At 51.3% G+C, this 17,982-nt stretch overlaps 1 protein-coding gene across 1 annotated transcript in view; it reads left to right on the forward strand.

Moving 5' to 3' along the window:
* Window positions 1-14,619, forward strand: part of IGF1R (insulin like growth factor 1 receptor) — a 301,935-nt gene extending 287,316 nt beyond the window's left edge. Inside the window, exons 20-21 of the mRNA XM_065871399.1 lie at window positions 5,718-5,852; window positions 14,133-14,619. Of these exons, the coding sequence (XP_065727471.1) occupies window positions 5,718-5,852; window positions 14,133-14,514 (517 nt within the window). The 3' untranslated portion in view covers window positions 14,515-14,619. The remainder of the gene's footprint in view (window positions 1-5,717; window positions 5,853-14,132) is intronic.
* Window positions 14,620-17,982: the final 3,363 nt, after the last annotated feature.

Genomic DNA, 17,982 nt, shown 5'->3' on the forward strand with positions numbered 1-17,982 from the left:
GTGTGGAAAGCAAAATGTCTCCCTTAGTCATGGACGTATCTTGGGGTAGAAGGTGCATCAGCTGCGGATGCAGAGGCCTTTTGATAGGATTGTTTATTGAGGCTCCTCAGCAACATTGTGGAGAGGTGGTCAGTTTCTGAAATACGATTGAGGTTCTTGGCAGGCGAAGGCCCTGGCACATCTACCTTCTAGAACGTCAGCTAGTTTCTTGGCTGTCCTCTCAGGAGATCCCGTTGCTGGGGGGTTACAGAAGTGGTAGTTGTTTACTCCAGCTGTAGGGATGAGCACATAGAGGAGCTATTTAAATAGTGACCGACATCATTTTTTTTTTTTTAACCTCGTGAACCTTGGGATCAAGGGCCTTGGATCCTATTTTGAAGACAGGTGCAAATTGGAAATAGCATTTGAATATGACCCAGCAAAGCATGATTTCTTCTCGAGCTCAAGTGTGAGATCTGTTTTGCAATCAGCCTGTTCAAGACGGTTCCCTCTTCACAGTCAAATCAAAGTGTTCAACACTATTTTTAGATATCGAGATGATGGGGAGAGGACAGGCCTGGGCCCACACCCGCATCTGTTTATTCTAGGATCCATGCTTCCAACAACTTTGAGGTCAGCTTACAGTGCAGTAACATAGAAAACCACGAGAGCCAGGGAAAACAGAGGCAGGGCAGGAAGATAAAACTAGAGTTGTTAATATCTCACAGGCTAAGTTTACCAAATTCTGGTTAGCAGCAATTGCAACAAGCAGGAGTAAAGGGTGTTCATTGCCATTTTTCTCCCATTTGATGACATAGACATTATGAACCAGTAAGAAAAAATATATATAAACAAGAGTAGGGATTTCATATTCACTCCATTCCATGTTCAGGCTTTGACAGTGCTTTAGTTTTTGTTTTTTTTTAACATAGCCTTTGAGGATAACACTGGTAAGGTGGGTAGGCTAGGACAATGGAGAATATGGAAGGCTTCTTAGTTCCCCAGGATCTAAAGTGCTCCCTCTTGAAGGAATGAAAATCATTTTTGAGTGTATTCAATGGTACAAAACAGTCATCCCTAAATAGTTCAAGTCTAGGAAGAAATACAAAGAATTGTATTTGACTTTGCAGAAGATACCCTAGAATTTTAGGATCAGAAGGTATTCTGAGGTCGGGACCCGTCCCCACACCCCATCTACAGCATCTTTGACAGCTGGTTTTTGAGCTTCTGCTCACATATTTCCAGGGACTGCTAATTCCTCTCTCATAAAGACAGACAGCCCTAATCCTTAAGACATCCTTGGGTCTTGCAGGTCTTTCTCATGCTATGCTTAAGTCGGCCTCTTGCTGACACCCCGTTGGCCCTTCTCTGTAGCACGGTTGCACAACCTGCTCTGTTTTTGATAAGACAGGCCTTAGAGTCACAAGGAAGTGGTCTCTTTTCTCTAGGTGGAACATCTTTAGGTTTTCCTGCTATCCTTGGAGACATTATTCCCAGGCCCTTGGGCACTGTCCTGGTACCTCCTATAGCTCTCTTGTAGCACTGTGTCCCTGCAAATGGTTCCTTTGGGTTAGAAGACACAGGTGTGCCCTCCAGGCATGGAGGGAACCAGGCGCAGGACTGGGGAGGGGGAAATCCATGGCTTGAAGGTGTGTTTCCTTCCTGGGCAACTGAATCACCCTACAACAGTCTTCATTTCTTGACTTACTGAGAAGCTTTCCAAGTGGCCACAAATATCCAGGGCTGGTTGCTCCCTCCTAGAGTTATTTGGTTCTTCAGTGGCGAATTCACATCAGCTGGTAATGTGGATATCTCTGTAGGTTTCGATTTGCTGGTGGGTGGGACATTGACAGATCCCGTCCTTGTATGAGGTGGTATAATTATTGAATGCTGACTTTAACCAGCACTGGAATTGAAGTGAGTCTCACACCAAGTTGTCCCTTACTTGGGAAAACAGCCCCAATGCTCGAAATTAGAAAAGACTTCACACAAAGGCATTTATCTAATGTTTAGCGATTAAATCCATAAAATTCAAAGCTTGGTTTTGTATGAGGCATTAAATGCCAGTGCCACATTGTAAATGACCTGCTCTGAAAAGCATGCAGGTGTTGCGTATTTCTCAGCGTCTCTGGCTGTGTGGCCTTGGTCAAACCATGGGGTATCTGTGGACTTCAGCTGCTCCATCTGTGAGGTAAGGTCTGTTTGGGGATGTCTGCAGAACCTCAGTAGATGTTTTTGTTTTGTTTTTTTGTGGTACGCGGGCCTCTCACTGTTGTGGCCTCTCCCGTTGCGGAGCACAGGCTCCAGATGTGCAGGCTCAGCGGCCATGGCTCACGGGCCTAGCCGCTCCGCGGCAAGTGTGGGATCTTCCCGGACCGGGGCACGAATCCGTGTCCCCTGCATCGGCAGGCGGACTCTCAACCACTACGCCACCAGGGAAGCCCCTCAATAGATGTTTAAATGGCCCCTGTGACAACTGGTGATGACCGGGAGGCACGTTGGTGTTGGGTAGAGATGCTTTAGCCTCCATACCTTGGGGCAGAAAAATGGTTGAACTCAGCTAGTCATGTCCTGTGAAGGACGCCCGGATGCCAGCACTAAGTGGCCCTCACAGGCAGGTGACACTGACATCAAACCAGAGTCACTCCAGGGAAAGCCTTTGTGGAGAGCCGGCTCTGTCACCTTCTGTGTTGTTTCATGTGTGTGATCGTGAGGACCTGGCGTGGCCCAGGCACAGTGCTCAGCGTGTGTAAGAGCCAGGGCGCCTAGAGACATGGTCCTTGTCCCTGAGGGATGAAGTCCTGTTGAGAATAGGAAGCGACCCTGACAGGCTGGGATCACAGACGAAGAGCGAAGAGCGGGAGTCGTGGGGCACCCTGAAGTATGGACTGTCACCTTCCGAACAGTGAGGAAGTGGGCTCTTTCCACGGTGGTGGGAAGCGCTTAGTGCGTGTAGAGGATGGTGGGACTTCCTCAAGGGAGTTAGGCTGAAGAGAGCTCAAGTGAGGCCTTGGCTGTTTTGTTAGGGGTTTGGGACTAATTCTGCAGGCTCCGTGAGGAGAGGCTTCTGAGCCGGAGAGTGACCTAGAGCCGTGTTTTAAGAAGTTCACGTTAGCTAGAGTGTGAAGCTCCTCTCAGTAAGATGTTGGTGCCAAAAAGGAGGCGTCCTTCAGGCCAGGCAAGGGGGACCATCTGCACTGAGGATGCGCTGGGGGGACGAAAGGAGGGGAGCAGACCTTTGGGCAGGTCTGAGCCTGCACGGGCAAGCTGTGGGGGTTATCTGAGGAGGTGTGGGAAGGATGACCTCAGGGTGCTATTGAATACAGTTCCCTGTGCTATACTGGAGGAGTTTGTTGTTGGCATGCTGACTCTTCTAAGCTGAAGGAGTCGCAAAGTGGAATTTGCAGGAAGGACTCTCTGACCTTCCCCTGAAGCAGGCTTATGACCCTTATATGCCCTGGAGGAAAGAAGCGTCCTTATTTTCTAAGACACCAAGAGGAATCTGAACTAACAAGTCTTGCTGGGTTTCCCCAGTTCATTGTACCCTTTGCTCATATCCTTCTGTCCTAGTCCCCCTTTTTCCATGACTTTGTGCTCTTCATCAAAACTAATATAAAAAATGCTTAGGTTTTACTACTTTGTTGGGTCTTCATTTCCTTATGAAGGCTCCTGTGTCGTGTAAAACTTATATTAAAAAAATCTGTACCCTTTCTCTTGTTAATCTGTCTTTTGATACAGAGCCCCAGCCGAGAACTGAGCAGGAGAGAAGAAAAGGATTTTTTTTCCCCTCCTCTACAAAGGAAAGTGGCATTCTCTAAGAAAGTTAATATTTTTTTCCTCGACTGCCCCAAACCCGTTGGGAAACACTTTTTAATTTCTGAAGAATTTCTTTGATTCACTTAGGAGAGAAGCTAAACGCATGAGCTTCTGACTTTATATACTAGAGTTGTGGTTCTCGTTTCAGTGATGTTACACTAGCAGTGGTTCTCCACAGGGTTGATGGCATCTCCTAGGAGACATTTGGCAATATCAGGGTGGCGAGACAGAGTTGAGACACATTAAGGTCAAAGGTCCACAGTAACCCAGAGCTTGGAGTGGGGCGGTAGGTGCTGAGAGGTCAGCATGGGCGCCGTCCGGTGGGCGCTGGCCGCCTGACAGTAGCTGGCACAGCCGAGGAACGTGTGGGGCAGGAGGGGGACGTGGGGCTGGGAGAAACCGCATTTTCAGGTTATTTCTCAGGCCAGGCCTGCCGTCAGTTGGGTACCGCATTTCCGAGGAGGAGTTGGGAGCCGTGGCCTCTGAGGCAGAGACCTAGGTGACCGGGCCAATTCAGTCTGCGGAGATCCCCCAGCCCAGGTTGACGGGAGGAGCCCACTGCCCTCGGCTGGGCCTGCGAACACCGCATTTGGGCCTCCGGGCTTTCAACTTTCCTAGGTCTCTCGTGCAATACCAAGACTATTTCTTGGTCACTGAGTTTCAAAAGGATCTTGGGTGGGTCTGTCCTCTGAGGGCTAAGATTCTAAATATTTATGTCTGACACCTGCTCTCAGCATCAATTTGTACAAAACCCTTTTGTTCATGGAAAGGAGCTGAAGCATCGAGTAAAACATTCTGATACAAAGTCCGCGGCCCTCCGGGCTCGGCTTGGCCAGGATCCGCAGAGCTCTGGGCGGGAAGCGCCGCCCCAGAATTTTCAGTGCGGCTTTGCCCACACCCCTGGCCTTTGGAAGGTCCAGGAAGCCCCTCGGGTTGGCCAAGCGGCAGGCTTTAATCTGCGGAAATGAACCGAATGGAAAGGCAAATAGACCGTGGAGAATTTGTGAAAGACGCTGATGTATGCTGGGAAGCCACCTTTATTTTGCAGATTACAGCACTGCCTTTTTTAACATCCTCAGTCTGAAATTTCTGTGTATGTGTATACCTATTTTAGTTTGTTTTCCAGTAGTAGGCTCTTCTAACCTACAGGCAGAAGCTCATGCGAGGCGGAATCGCTCCCTGCTCCCCTTGCTGACTTGGTTCCTCAGCCATCCCCTTCCCCCTACCTTGGCTAAACTCTGGGCCTAAGGATTCTTCCTAGTGCGCGAGCCCCACCCCAGCCAGTGCCACCCTTCTCTGTCCCCCACTATGAGGCTGAGCCCCTCATCTCCCCGGGCCCTCCTGGACCTGTAAGATCCCCACTGAGCTTTTCGACACCCCAAGGCCCAGGCCCCCACCCCAGACCAGTGAAATCAGTCGGGGGCCCAGGCATCCTTAAGAGTTAAAAACTCAACCAGGGGTTCCTGCATAGAAAACCACTTAGGTAGAAGTTTCCAAAACGGGGAGCTTGTTGAACAGCTTGCTTGTCCCAGGCTGCATTTTGTCCCAGGGATTTGCACTAAATCACTGTCCCAGCCGGGCCTGGGGACCAGCATTCGATTATTGGTGGTATAAAAGCACATTAGGGAGACGCTGCCCTGCAGGGTCCTGGCTGGGGCTGGGCCCTGAAGCCAGCTTGCCTGGGGCTCCCATTGGAGATCACGTGCTCGCTGGCTGTTCAAGGGCCCTGAACACTCCTTCCCCTCAGCTGGCAGAGCTGTGCCACCAGGGCTGCATCGACTCAACGACACGAGGATGGGTGTTCCACACTTAGCCCAGGGCCTGGCTCGCTGCCCGACATGCGCTCAGTCGCCCAAAGGGAGAGGGCTCTGTGGCTCTGTCCACCCCTTTCCAAGCACCTCACGTTTCTTTTCTCCCTGTAGGTCCTTCGGGGTCGTCCTCTGGGAGATCGCCACGCTGGCCGAGCAGCCATACCAGGGCCTGTCCAATGAGCAAGTCCTTCGCTTCGTCATGGAGGGCGGCCTTCTGGACAAGCCGGACAACTGTCCTGACATGCTGTATGTATATGCTGGGTCCCTCTGGCCCCGGCGGGTGCTGGGATGACCAGAGCAGTTAAGAAGAGGGTTTATCCTAATGGAAAGAACCTGTCCCTTTGGGCAAGTGCCTTAATCCTTCCCCATCTTCCTTAATCCTGGGGTTTGGATTTGCAGTTTACATTGTGGTTTCTCAGGCCAAACGTCTTTGTGAAATACTTGACCAAAGCAATCCCTGCTGGTCTGCTCCAGGCGGAGTTTCTTTTTAAAAATGCAGCAACATGACACTGATTACTCTTAAGCCACAGTCCCAGGCTGCTCCCCAGCCATCAGCAGGGCTCCTCCAGGCCTGTGGGGGTGACCTCAGACCTCCTTTTGCAGGCAGTTCCAGCATGCTGCCACCACCTGTGGTCCCCCCATGTTTCTTTCCTGTTAAGTGTTTACAAAAGTCATAAAAGGCCTGTGAGTGGCAGGCTCTCAGCAGCCTCCTCCAGCGGCTGTGCTGACCTAGAGGCGGTCAGGGGGCCTCCCGGCAGGCACAGCCCTGGCATGTAGCTTTCTGTTCCTAAGATCTGTCAGATAATGGGAAACAGTCCATGATGCCTCGTGGGCCTCCCTGCTCAGTGTTCTTAGGAGAAGCCCCTCTGTCAGTGGCGGTCAGAGCTGCTGAAAGTGTGAGGGTGTGCAGGTGTGAGGATGTGCAGGTGTGCTGTGGTTGGGTCGTCAGGTGCAGACAGGTACAGAAAGCAGTGGACTTGCTTTCGACATGCACATTAAGGCAGGGCTCAAGATTCTTCTGGATCCCAATAGGTAGAAGGTAGGCTACCACTAATACTTCAAGACCAATGCAGGAGTTTTCCAGAAGTGCTTTTCAGGACAGATTTGGCCTCACATTGGAAAGGGCCCCAGAGGAGCTGTTGGGCTGTCTCCGTGTCTGTGTGGAAGGCTCTACCCAGACCTGCCACCTACCCGTGCACCAGCCTTGAGTGAGCACTGACTTGGGCAGGGCCCCATCATGGTGGGGTGATTTACAGATGTGAGTCAGATGCCACGTCGAGTGGGTACCAGGGAAATTGGCCCCAACAGCCAAGAAAGCTCTGTTCATTTGGTCTCCCAAGGTTTCCATGGATCAGGAAATGGGAGTGCTGGCTCCTCTGCTCAGTCTGATGAGGTTGAGATCAAGATGTCAGCTCGAGCTGTGAACATCTGAGGCTCAGGAGGCTCCCTCTCCCAGGCCCCCGCAGGTTGTTGGCAGGAGTCAGCCCCTTGTGGATGTAGGACTGAGGTCCCAGGGTCTTGCTAGCTCTCAGCTCCCAGTCCTTGCTAGCTCTCAGCTCCCAGTCCTTGCCACACTTCCCCTCCATTGGCCTTCTCACAACAAAGCAGCTTTCTTTTTTATTTTATTTTATTTTTTTTTGCGGTACGCGGGTCTCTCACTGCTGCGGCCTCTCCCGTCGCGGAGCACAGGCTCTGGACGCGCAGGCCCAGCGGCCATGGCTCACGGGCCCAGCCGCTCCGCGGCATGTGGGATCTTCCCGGACCGGGGCATGAACCCGTGTCCCCTGCATCGGCAGGCGGACTCTCAACCGCTGCACCACCAGGGAAGCCCCCAAAGCAGCTTTCTTCTTCAGGGCCAGCAAGAGAATCTCTCTCTGCTGCTTTTTGACATTTTTTTTTTTTTACCTGATTAAGTTTCCACCCAGGATAATCTCCCTTCTGATTAACTTAGAGTCAATTATTAGAAACCTAAATGGAGGAGTGAAATCTCATCACATTCACAAGTCCCTCCCACTCAGGTGAGGGGATCATACAGGGCGTTTACACCAGGGGTGGGAATCTTGTGGACTGTCTTAGAATCTGACTGCCTTAGCCTGGGAAGCAGAAACCATTGTCCTGTCAATAAACCAAGGTTTTCGGGGGTTTTTTTAAAGCATTTTTAGTGTAGCTTCCAAGACTGGATCCCTAAGCTCCAGGTAGAGGGCGGGGTGGGGGAGTGGGGGTGGAATTTGTTCTCCTGACTCTGACTGAGCTGCTTTTTCAGGGGTACGGCAGCTGGGTATCCTGCTCTTTAACTGCTGCCTCTGAGCATTTGCTCAGCCAAAGCCTGTTCTATCCCAGGGACAGCTTGCATGGAATTAGGAAAGAGGCCAGAGAATGCTGCAGGAAAGGGAACATCTTTGCCTCAGAGTGTGTGTGTATGTGTGAGTGTGAGAGTGTGTGTGTGTGTGAGAGTGTGTGAGTGTATGAGAGTGTGAGTCTGTGTGTGTGTGTGAGAGCGTCTGTGAGAGTGTGTGTGTGTGTGTGTGTGAGAATGTGTGTGTGTGAGTGCATGAGAGAGTGTGAGTGTGTGTGTGAGTGTATGTGTCTGAGTGTGAGAGTGTCTGTGTGAGTGTGTGTATGAGGGTGTGAGTGTATGTGTGTGTATGAGGGTGTGAGTGTATGTGTGCGAGTGTGTGTGTGGGTGTATGAGAGAGTGTGAGTCTGTGTGAGAGTGTATGTGTGTGTGTGTCTGTGAGTGTGTGAGTGTATGAGTCTGTGTGTGTGTGTGTGTGAGTGTGAGAGAGTGTGAGTGTGTGTGTTGGGGGGGGTACCCACTGATCATCTGAGCATGGGCCCAGACTAGGAAACGTACATGTGTCCTGGACGTGGGGCACAGGATACACCCACGCATGACAGGAAGCTCCACTCCTCAGAGGGCTGTGCATAAGGGGGCAGTGGGCGTCCTGGATCCCTCACCAACAGACTCCCTAGTACAGCCTCTTCAGACTTCAGGACCCAAAAATGGAAGAGATGCACATGGCCACTTAGTGCATTTTCTTGCCCCTGGTGGAAACTCTCCCTCTCTCCACCTGTGTCAGCTTTTTTTTATTGCAGTATAACATTACCCGAAACCTAACAGTTTAAGACAACAATAAGCATTTATTATCTCACAGAGTTTCTGGAGGTCAGGGATCCAGGAGCAGCTTAGCTGGCTGGCTCTGGCCGGGGGTCTCCTGAGGTCACAGTCTGGCTGGCAGCCAGGGCTGCAGTCGTCTGAAGGCTTGACCAGGGCTGGGATCCACTTCCAAGATGCAGAACTCATGCCACCAGTTGCCACGTGAGGCCTTAGTTCCTCTGTGATGCTGCTTGAGTGTCGTCGTGACATGCAGCTGACTTCTTCTAGAGCAGGGCTCAGAAAACCTTTTCTCCAAAAGGACAGATAGTAAATATTTTCAGCTCTGTGGGCCCCTACGATCTCAACTGCAGCTACTCAACTCTGCTGTTGTACAAGAGCAGCCAGAGACATCACAAGAACAAGTGTGGCCGTGCTCCAAGAAAACTTTATTTCTGGATACTGAAATTTGAATTTCACATAGCTTTCATTTTGTCACAAAATATTATTCTTCTTTGATTTTTTTTAAACGATTTACAAATATAAAAGCCATCCTTAGCTCATAGGCCTTACAAAATTAGACAGCTGGCCAGATTTGGCCCGCGGGCCTAGAGCTTGACTTCCCTACCCCAGGGCAATTGCTCCCACAGCAGAGCAGAAGCCACAGTGTTCTTTGTGGCCTGGAAGTCACGCTCCATGGTGTCCACAACCTCATATGGGCTACACGGGCAGCCTTATTTGATGTGAAAGGAGATTATGTGAGGCGTGGACACCAGGAAGTGAGGACCACTGGGGTGTCAGAGGCCAGCCACCACACCCTACTGATGACTGCCCCCCTCACAGGTGACTGCCCCGCACTTTGAACAGTGCAGCCACTGTATTCATTGTCAGCCCATTAGAAGAACAGCCTTCCTTCTGAGCAAAAGTATCAGTAACGGAGTTTGAGGAGTGATGCCCACTGAATTGGCCTGAGCGGGTCCGGTGCCAGAAGAGAGTCTAACACTAGAAGTGGTGGTGTTTTAGCAAGCGTAGGAACAGTCCAAGAAAGCAGGTGTGAGCTTTGTTCGTGTGGTTTGGGGGTGGTGGGAGGAGAGGTACTGCTTTTGAGCTTTCTTGTTGACTTGAACAAACATTGTCTCTGAGAAATTTGTGGGACTCTTGAACTTGATCTGCACCCAGGTGACTGGAGTTTTAATATTAATTTAATATGTCTGGGAAGCAACCCCCCTGCCATGGGAAAGGCAGCATACTTCCTGTTCCCAGCATGGAGTGACAAGGAAATTTGCATGGAGAGGTTACTCTGGCATATTAAGTGTATAATTCAGGAGGCATTTCTGCCTCGCCATCTAGAACCCCCTTAGCAAATTTTTTCCCCTTCTAAGGAAAGAACAAAGTGAAAGGAGGCAAGTCAGTTTTATAAGGAGTGTCCGTATTGTCCTTGTGAATTTATTGATGAGCTTAGGTAAGGAAGACGTGTTCTGGGAGAGGGGTTCTTTTATTACAAAAAATGAAAGAATGGACTGTTGTTTCTCTCAGAGGAGAGGAGAGTCACTGAGCCCTCGGGAGTTGCCTAAAAGCCATCGTGGGCCGCCATGTGGGAGAGAGGTCGTGTGCTTCAGTTCCAGAGGTGTGAATGGCACCCATAGGGTAACAGGGGGCGGGTATGCAGTGGCTGCTGGTGGACCTCAGCTCACCATCATTCCCCGGCGATGCCCGGGAGCAGATGAAACTGGCTCTTCCCAAGTAGCCAACAGTCCTGATCCCCTCAATGGAACAGGGTGCACAACTTTAGAGGAAAGGTACCATGGTCCAGGCTGCAGAGTGTCTAGGCCCATGGGTCTCAACCCTGAGATTCAGCGTGAGTCGATCAGCAAGTGGCCTGAGACAGATTCGGCTTGTGGTTCAATGGTGGATCCGTATTTTAAATTGACAACAAAGCTTGTCCTTAACCTTCTCTTGCACACAGGTCTCCATACTCACACCACCAATGTCCTTGAGCCCCTCTGAGTGAGTGCTGACTGCTCCAGCCCAGAGCTGGGACTGTGGGGAGTGGTCTGCACCCTCAGCAAGTCCGGTGACTGGAAGGACTGGACTCTGATGCTGGGACACGGGCTGGAGCAGAGGTGCGCGCTGAGCATGGACCATGTTCTCTGCGGGTGGGACATTGACAGTGTGACACATCAAGAGCCTCTGCCAGGGAGGCCTTCAGTGTGCAGTGTTCAGAAAGGAATTTGAACTTTTTAGCCCAGAGAGTCATCAGCTCACGGATGAGTCTGAAACAAACTCAGTAGACTTCGGTGGTTTTGCAGTTTTCAAACATGGTTTTCCCCGTTGCTGATTAAAGCCCCCACGTTGTCGGGAATCCTGGGCCAGTTTTGTGGGAATCCAGTGCTTGAGTGGGATCCAAACAGTCAGGAATGGCACTCATGCCCAGTTAGCCTGCAGTGGGCTTTTCGCTGGTGCACGGGCCCTGCCTTAGATCTCTGCCCCAAAACAGAGTACCCTGGGGTGAGCGGTCAGGCAGGCCCCTGTCCCACTGCCCCTCCTGGCTGAGAAGTGGTCATAAGACAGTCTTGGCTGTTCAGGGCTGCCAGGAGGGGAGGAACGGGCGCAAATGAGCCCTGCAGGTCCTCTCTGGAATGCGGGCTCTTTGTCGTGAGTCCTCACCTGGACTGAGGCTGCGCCAGTGCTTAGGTGCTGGGCCGCCCTAGGCCGCTTGGCCCGTGCTTGCAGCCTGCCCGCACACAGCAGGGCTGGGGATGGGGAGGGGACAGTGAGCCGGATGAGACCATCACCCGGCCTCCGGGGTCACACCAGGGCAGCAGCTCCGTCTGGTCCTGCCCCTGCCCCAGGTGAAGGCTGCGTGCACGCACGCCTCCGATGCAGGCATTCAGTAAAGGACGACTCCAGCTCCCCGGAGCTGACCAGTTGTAAAAAACATGCTTTTTTAAAGAGGAGTTTTATCAGCTCATAAATCCTTCTAAAGTCTACTGGAAAGTTTTCTTGTGGAGATAGTGTAAACAAGGTCTTGAATCCCACAGAGTAAAAAGACTTCCTTTTATGGGCAGCAGTGGAAGGGCCGTGACTCTGGAATGGTTTAAAAGTGGTGTCACGTGGTTTGTTTGTGCTGATGTCACTCACATGCCTCCCCTGCTGGTGGCACCTTCTCAGCCCCAGGCCAAGGGGCACGGAGCCAGGGCACATCACGTGTCCTTGGCCCTGGCTGTGCTTCTATTCAGGGATAAGTCAGTCGGCCAGAGAGGAAATTGCAGCCGAGCCGTGGAGAGGGATTTCATGTATTTATGGCCCTTTCTTCTTTGCGGGGGGGGGGGGGGGGGGGGGCGGTTATGGAAGGAGGCTTGTTTGCCATGTGACCCAAGGACAAGCTGCCAGTTTATCTGCAAAGCCCGCAGGACACCTGTGATTGTCGGTGGATGGCCAGGAGAGGGAGAGCCTCCAGGCAGGACTGTGGTTTCTCTTGTTTAGGTTGAGAGAAAATTCCTCTTTCTGAGGTCGGTGGCATTCAAAGTGTAAAAACACCATTCACGAGAACTCCATCCCTGCACCACCCTCACTCGTTTGGGAACCTTGGACAAATTATTTAATCTCTTGGTACTTCCACTTCCTCATCTATAAAATGGGGCTATATTATGATACACACCTTCCCAGGCTCGTGAAGAGTAAAGCCATTTACACCCATAACACTACCGAGAGCGTTAATTAACTACCGTGTGGTTAGTGCTGTGACCTAGTGTAGGTGATTCAGTTGGGAGGGGAAAGAACTAGTCAGTCTTCATGTTTTGTCTAATTCTTTTTCCGCTAGAGCAGGGGTGACAAGCTTTTTCTGTAAAGGCCCACACGGTAAATATTTCGGGCTTGTAGGCCAAACCATCTCAACTGTTCAACTCGTAGTTGTGGTTTGAAAGCAGCCATAGATCATATGTAAACAAACAGTGTTTCTGTTCCAATAAAACTTGATTTACAAAAGCAGGCAGCAGGCCTCTCTCCCATTCCCACCCTCCCTCAAGGTCACATCCTCTTCCCTCTGACTTGACCTGACACCGTTTTCCAACATCTTTCAAGGTAGCTGGCGGATCGACATGGGAGTTTTCCTGTCCCCACAGGCTTTCTCTCCTTGGAACTTTCCCTGGGGCCAGACTTAGGCAGTTGCTCTGTCTGTTAAGTGTCAGCCTGACAGAGGCCAGAAGCCAGTTTGGGGTGCTTTGAGCTTCCTAGATGTGGGTAGTTCCATTGGCCATTTTTATTGAAAACTATCCCATTAGCCAGAAGTTTTAAAACAAAACATACAATAGAATTTTCTAGCGAGAACAGAAGTGGAAGGGAAGGCACTTTGGTCTTCTTGAGAAAGGACTGCTGGCCAGTCCCTTCTCGGAACCTTCTCCACACTCTGGCCAGCCTGGACCTTTGTTCAGCCACCTCCTTTGTGCGCCAGCGGTCTACTTGGCTGGACCACTCTGCATTCCAGATTAATAAGAAGCACCTCTCCTCCTGCGGCCATTCTGAGCCTCGTCAGAGCCTGGGCCTTTCCTGGCTGTCCCGGCAGCACCCTGCTTTTCCGGTGCAGCCTCCTGCTCTGGGGGCTCAGGCCCGATGCCAGGTTGCTCCCTGTGGCCACGTGACTCTGAGGGCTTCCCAGGGGCTGCAGCCCAGGTGCCCCCTCTGCCTGCCCCAGGCCTGTGCAGGGACTCTGCCACCAGGCTCTCCCTGCTGGCTTGTTGGCATCTGGCTCAGGGCCCCCCTGGGCCTCTCATTGGGTTCAGGGCAGCCAGGCTCCCAGGCCGGCTCTGCCGCCCCAGGGCATGCAGTGAGCAGCCTGAGCCCTGGCGCCAGACGTGGGTCGTGCACCCCTTCTGTCTTGCAGCCATGCTGCCTGGCACTGCCTGTCCTCAGTTCTCTGCCAGTGGTCCCCTGCCACCAGGAGGAAGAGTAGAAATGGCATGGGTGGAACTGAAGGAGAGATCACCATGGGGAAAGCTGTGATCACTGCTCAGCCTTATTAGTGAGAAACCAGAGGTTTCTTGCATTCTAATTCTGGAAATAATGTTTAATCAGTGGCTGCAAGAGATGCTTCAAATAGAAAGCTGGTTTGTTTTTTATGTAAATAATACCTGTAATAGCAGACTTGTGTGGAACCTGTATTTGTCCTTCTCAGGAAGTAAGAGTTCGGGTTTTGTATTGTGGAGGGTCCTGGGTCTGGATGAAGTGACTGCACTGGTGGACGTTAAGTCAGGAGAAGCTGAAGGCTACTTGTGCCATCAAGATAGAAAGGCAGAGGCCCAGACAGGCAGCAGAACTGCTTTGGCACACTTGCTGTACACATGTAGGTGGGGAAGCCACAGCAAGTAGCCACAGGGCTGCTTGGCCACGGCCCCCTTCCAGGCTGGGCCCATCTCTGTCTGTCTTCCCCTCAGGTTTGAACTGATGCGCATGTGCTGGCAGTACAACCCCAAGATGAGGCCTTCCTTCCTGGAAATCATCAGCAGCATCAAGGACGAGATGGAGCCCGGCTTCCGGGAGGTCTCCTTCTACTACAGCGAGGAGAACAAGCCACCTGAGCCAGAGGAGCTGGACCTAGAGCCGGAGAACATGGAGAGTGTCCCCTTGGACCCCTCGGCATCCTCGTCCTCCCTGCCACTGCCCGACAGACACTCAGGACACAAGGCCGAGAACGGTCCGGGCCCTGGCGTGCTGGTCCTTCGAGCCAGCTTCGACGAGAGACAGCCTTATGCACACATGAACGGGGGCCGCAAGAAGGAGCGGGCCTTGCCTCTGCCCCAGTCCTCGACCTGCTGATCCTGGATCCCGATCCGTGCAAACAGTAACGTGCGCACACGGCGGCGGGTGGGGGGGAGAGTTTTAACAATCTATTCACAGCCTCCTGTACCTCAGTGGATCTTCAGAACTGCCATTGCTGCCCACGGGAGACAGCTTCTCTGCAGTAAACACATTTGGGATGTTCCTTTTTTCAATATGCAAGCAGCTTTTTATTTCCCTACCCAAACCCTTAACTGACATGGGCCTTTAAGAACCTTAATGACAACACTTAATAGCAACAGAACACTTGAGAATCAAGTCTCCTCTCTCTCCCTGTCTCTCTCTCCCTCTCTCTCACCTTTCTCTTTCTTTCTGCTTCATGATGGAAACACATTTGCTGCAAGCCCGACGCCCTTTGTATTGGATTGAGGCAACGTCTGTCCCTCCATGGCCCCCCTGAACACACCTGCCCGTCACCATAGGTCTTTATAAAACACGTTGAGACAGGATTTTTTAACCGTATCTTTAACATTTTTAGGGACATACGAAATTTACAAAGGGCCATCGTTCATCCAAGGTTGTTACCGTGTTAACGCTGCCAAATTCTGCCAAAACCCCGAACTTTCTCCCTCACCGTCCCCGCACTGTTCTTTTGTTTCCAGAGGCCTGAGCGAGCATGGTAGCTAGTCACTCGTTAAGAGCCACGCTGGTGATGCTCTCCATCCGATCATCCCCTGGTGTTCTTTTCAAGTCTCACATTCACACAGGTCTGATTGCTTTTGACGAGGTTATTATTTGGGGGAACTGGACAGAATGAGACTTCCTCTCAGTGAAGATGGCTTCCCCGCTCCCCCTTCTGCACCCACACCTTCTAGCCCCCAGGAATTCTGGAGGAAACAGGTCCTGTCGGGAGCCTGGAAGACAGGCTTTGAGTAAAGGTCGTCCACGTGCCAGTCTCCTGTCCCCGCCCCAGCTCCCCACCTGGCCCCCAAGAACACAGATGGGAAGGGGTATCCAGGGACTCAGCCCAACTGTTTATGCAAGTTTGCAAGGAAAGAAATTCAAATACCACAACAACAGTACGAAGAAAAGCAGTAAATGGATTCAAGCATTCTAAGCTTTGTTGACATTTTCTCTGTTACTAGGACTTCTTCATGGGTCTTACAGTTCTATGTTAGACCATGAAACATTTGCATACACATCGTCTTTAATGTCACTTTTATAACTTTTTTACGGTTCAGATATTCATCTATACGTCTGTACAGAAAAAAAAAAAAAGCTGCTATTTTTTTTGTTCTTTATCTTTGTGGATTTAATCTATGAAAACCTTCAGGTCTACCCTCTTCCCTCTCTGCTCACTCCAAGAAACTTCTTATGCTTTGTACTAGAGTGCGTGACTTTCTTCCTCTTTTCCCAGTAATTGATACTTATATAACATAATTTGCCATGAACTGTTTGATGCCTTTTTATAAATACATACCCCTCCCCACTCCCCCTGCCCCGTTAGTTCTATTCTACCCCATAGGCTCTGTGGGCACGAGGCTGGTGAGGGGAGCAGGTGGAGAGAAGGTGGGCGCCTGCCCTGGACCCTCTCTCCCCAGCCTGCTCTCACAGAGCATTTGAGTCTGTTACAGTGCAAGACATGATACAAACTCAGGTCAGAAAAAAAAAGGTTAAATATTTCGCACATCCTTGTTCAGTGTTTATATTCATCATTGTTGAAAAGTCTCACCTTCTCTTTCCCTTGCCTTTGTTTTGGTTGTGACACACATATATCTATTTTTTTAATTCTTGGGTACAACAGCAGTTTTAACTGCAGACACTAGGCATTTGGATTACTCTTTTGTTTTTAATGGATATTTAACCCTTCCATCCCATGGAAAACAGCTGCTGAGTCCAGGGGTGCAGCCGAGTGCGCTCCAGTGGGCCCGTCTGCGGCTTCCCGCCACCACCCTCCAGACCGACCTCCCTGTCCTTAGAACTAGGGACTCCCCAGGGACCCCTTGGCACCGGCAGGGAGTAGGGCGCAGGGGCAGTATCCTCGGGGTGCCAGCACGGGACAGCGCAGGCGCCGCGGGGCCGAAGCCCGGCGCTCCCCTCCAGGGGACAGGAGCCCTGGCGCAGGCGCGCTGTTCCTCAGCCAGGAAGCCGCGTCCTCGGGGCCCGGGGGTCTTGTTTTGTTTAGTTTTTAGCACTTCTCACCAGAGTGATGACAGCACAAGAGTTGCTTCTGGGATGGAAATGTTTAAATTATGAGTAAGAACAAAGCTACAACATAATGATTGCTAGTTGTGACTGGAGATTAAACACAAAAAAGAAAGTTTGTAGTGCTTTTTTGCTTGTCAGTAGTTTCAGTCCCACTATTTTCTCTAGTCTCTGTCCCATAGTTTTTCCCTTAAAAAAAAAAAATGAAAAAAAGAAAAAATTAATTAAGAAGGTATTATATGTAGTTTTCTTTTAATTTATTTTGTGATACCAGTTTCAATCACTGTAGAGAAGCCCCCTTATGAATTTAAATACTGAGAAAAGGGTTTTTGTGTGTGTGTGTGTGTGTGTGTGTGTGTGTGTGTAAGACGGGACAGTTTTTGGGTTTTTGTTGGTTTTTTTTCCAAACATTTATCTACCTCACTCTTATTTTTTATATGTGTATATATAAAAAGAATACATCTCACATTTCTCAGCACCTGACAATATGCCGTTGATACTGGTAACCTCATCCACACCACAGGCCATACACACCAGGTGACGCAGGGAGAGGCCAGGCTGTATTCCGGGGTCAAAGCAACACTAGCTCACCTCTCCACTCATTTCGAACAGCTCTCCTTTTTCTGCGACGTCTCATTTTGCGTCGCTTCTGTTGTTCTCCTGACTCGGTATCCCAAGAGGTGGAGAGGGGCCCGGCCCAGTTGTCTTGGAAGCCAGCTACTTGGTGCAGGTTGGGTGGCGGACAGGGAACAGCAGTGGTTTCCAGGTCTTGAGGACAGGCAGTGCTGGGGCTGGGGTCAGGTGGTGTCTCCTTAGGGCCCCCGTTGTCCCTGTGGCTGTAGGGTGGGTGCTGGGCTTCCGGCGAGGCCGGCTCAGCCCCTCGTGCAGCCGCTTGGGCACCAAAAGCCCGCTCCGGGTTCCTGACCTGACGGCCAGTCTCATGTGGAATGTACGGAGAAGAGCCCCCTTCTCCCTCTCCGGGCAGTTCTCTCAACCTCACCCTCACCTCCTCCCCAGGGGCAAACAAAGACGTACCAAACCTTCGGTCTGGAAGGGGCCAGCGGTGGGCGCCGTGCCCCCGCTGGGGCTGTGCCTCACCCCCTCATCCCGCAGTTCACGGGGTGGACGGCGCACCCCCTCCAGCAGCTGCTCTCACAGGCACTAGCGTTTTTTTCCGGGAAACGCAGTGGGCGTCTCCCAAAGTGTGGCGGCTCCTTTACGGTCCCAGGACTGCAGTTACACTCAGGAGCTCTTCCCTCCTGCTAGAGCACCCCTCCTCTTTCCCAAGTCCCCTGGGATCTT

Source organism: Phocoena phocoena, chromosome 2, assembly GCF_963924675.1.
Source record: "Phocoena phocoena chromosome 2, mPhoPho1.1, whole genome shotgun sequence".
Classification (NCBI taxonomy): domain Eukaryota; kingdom Metazoa; phylum Chordata; class Mammalia; order Artiodactyla; family Phocoenidae; genus Phocoena; species Phocoena phocoena.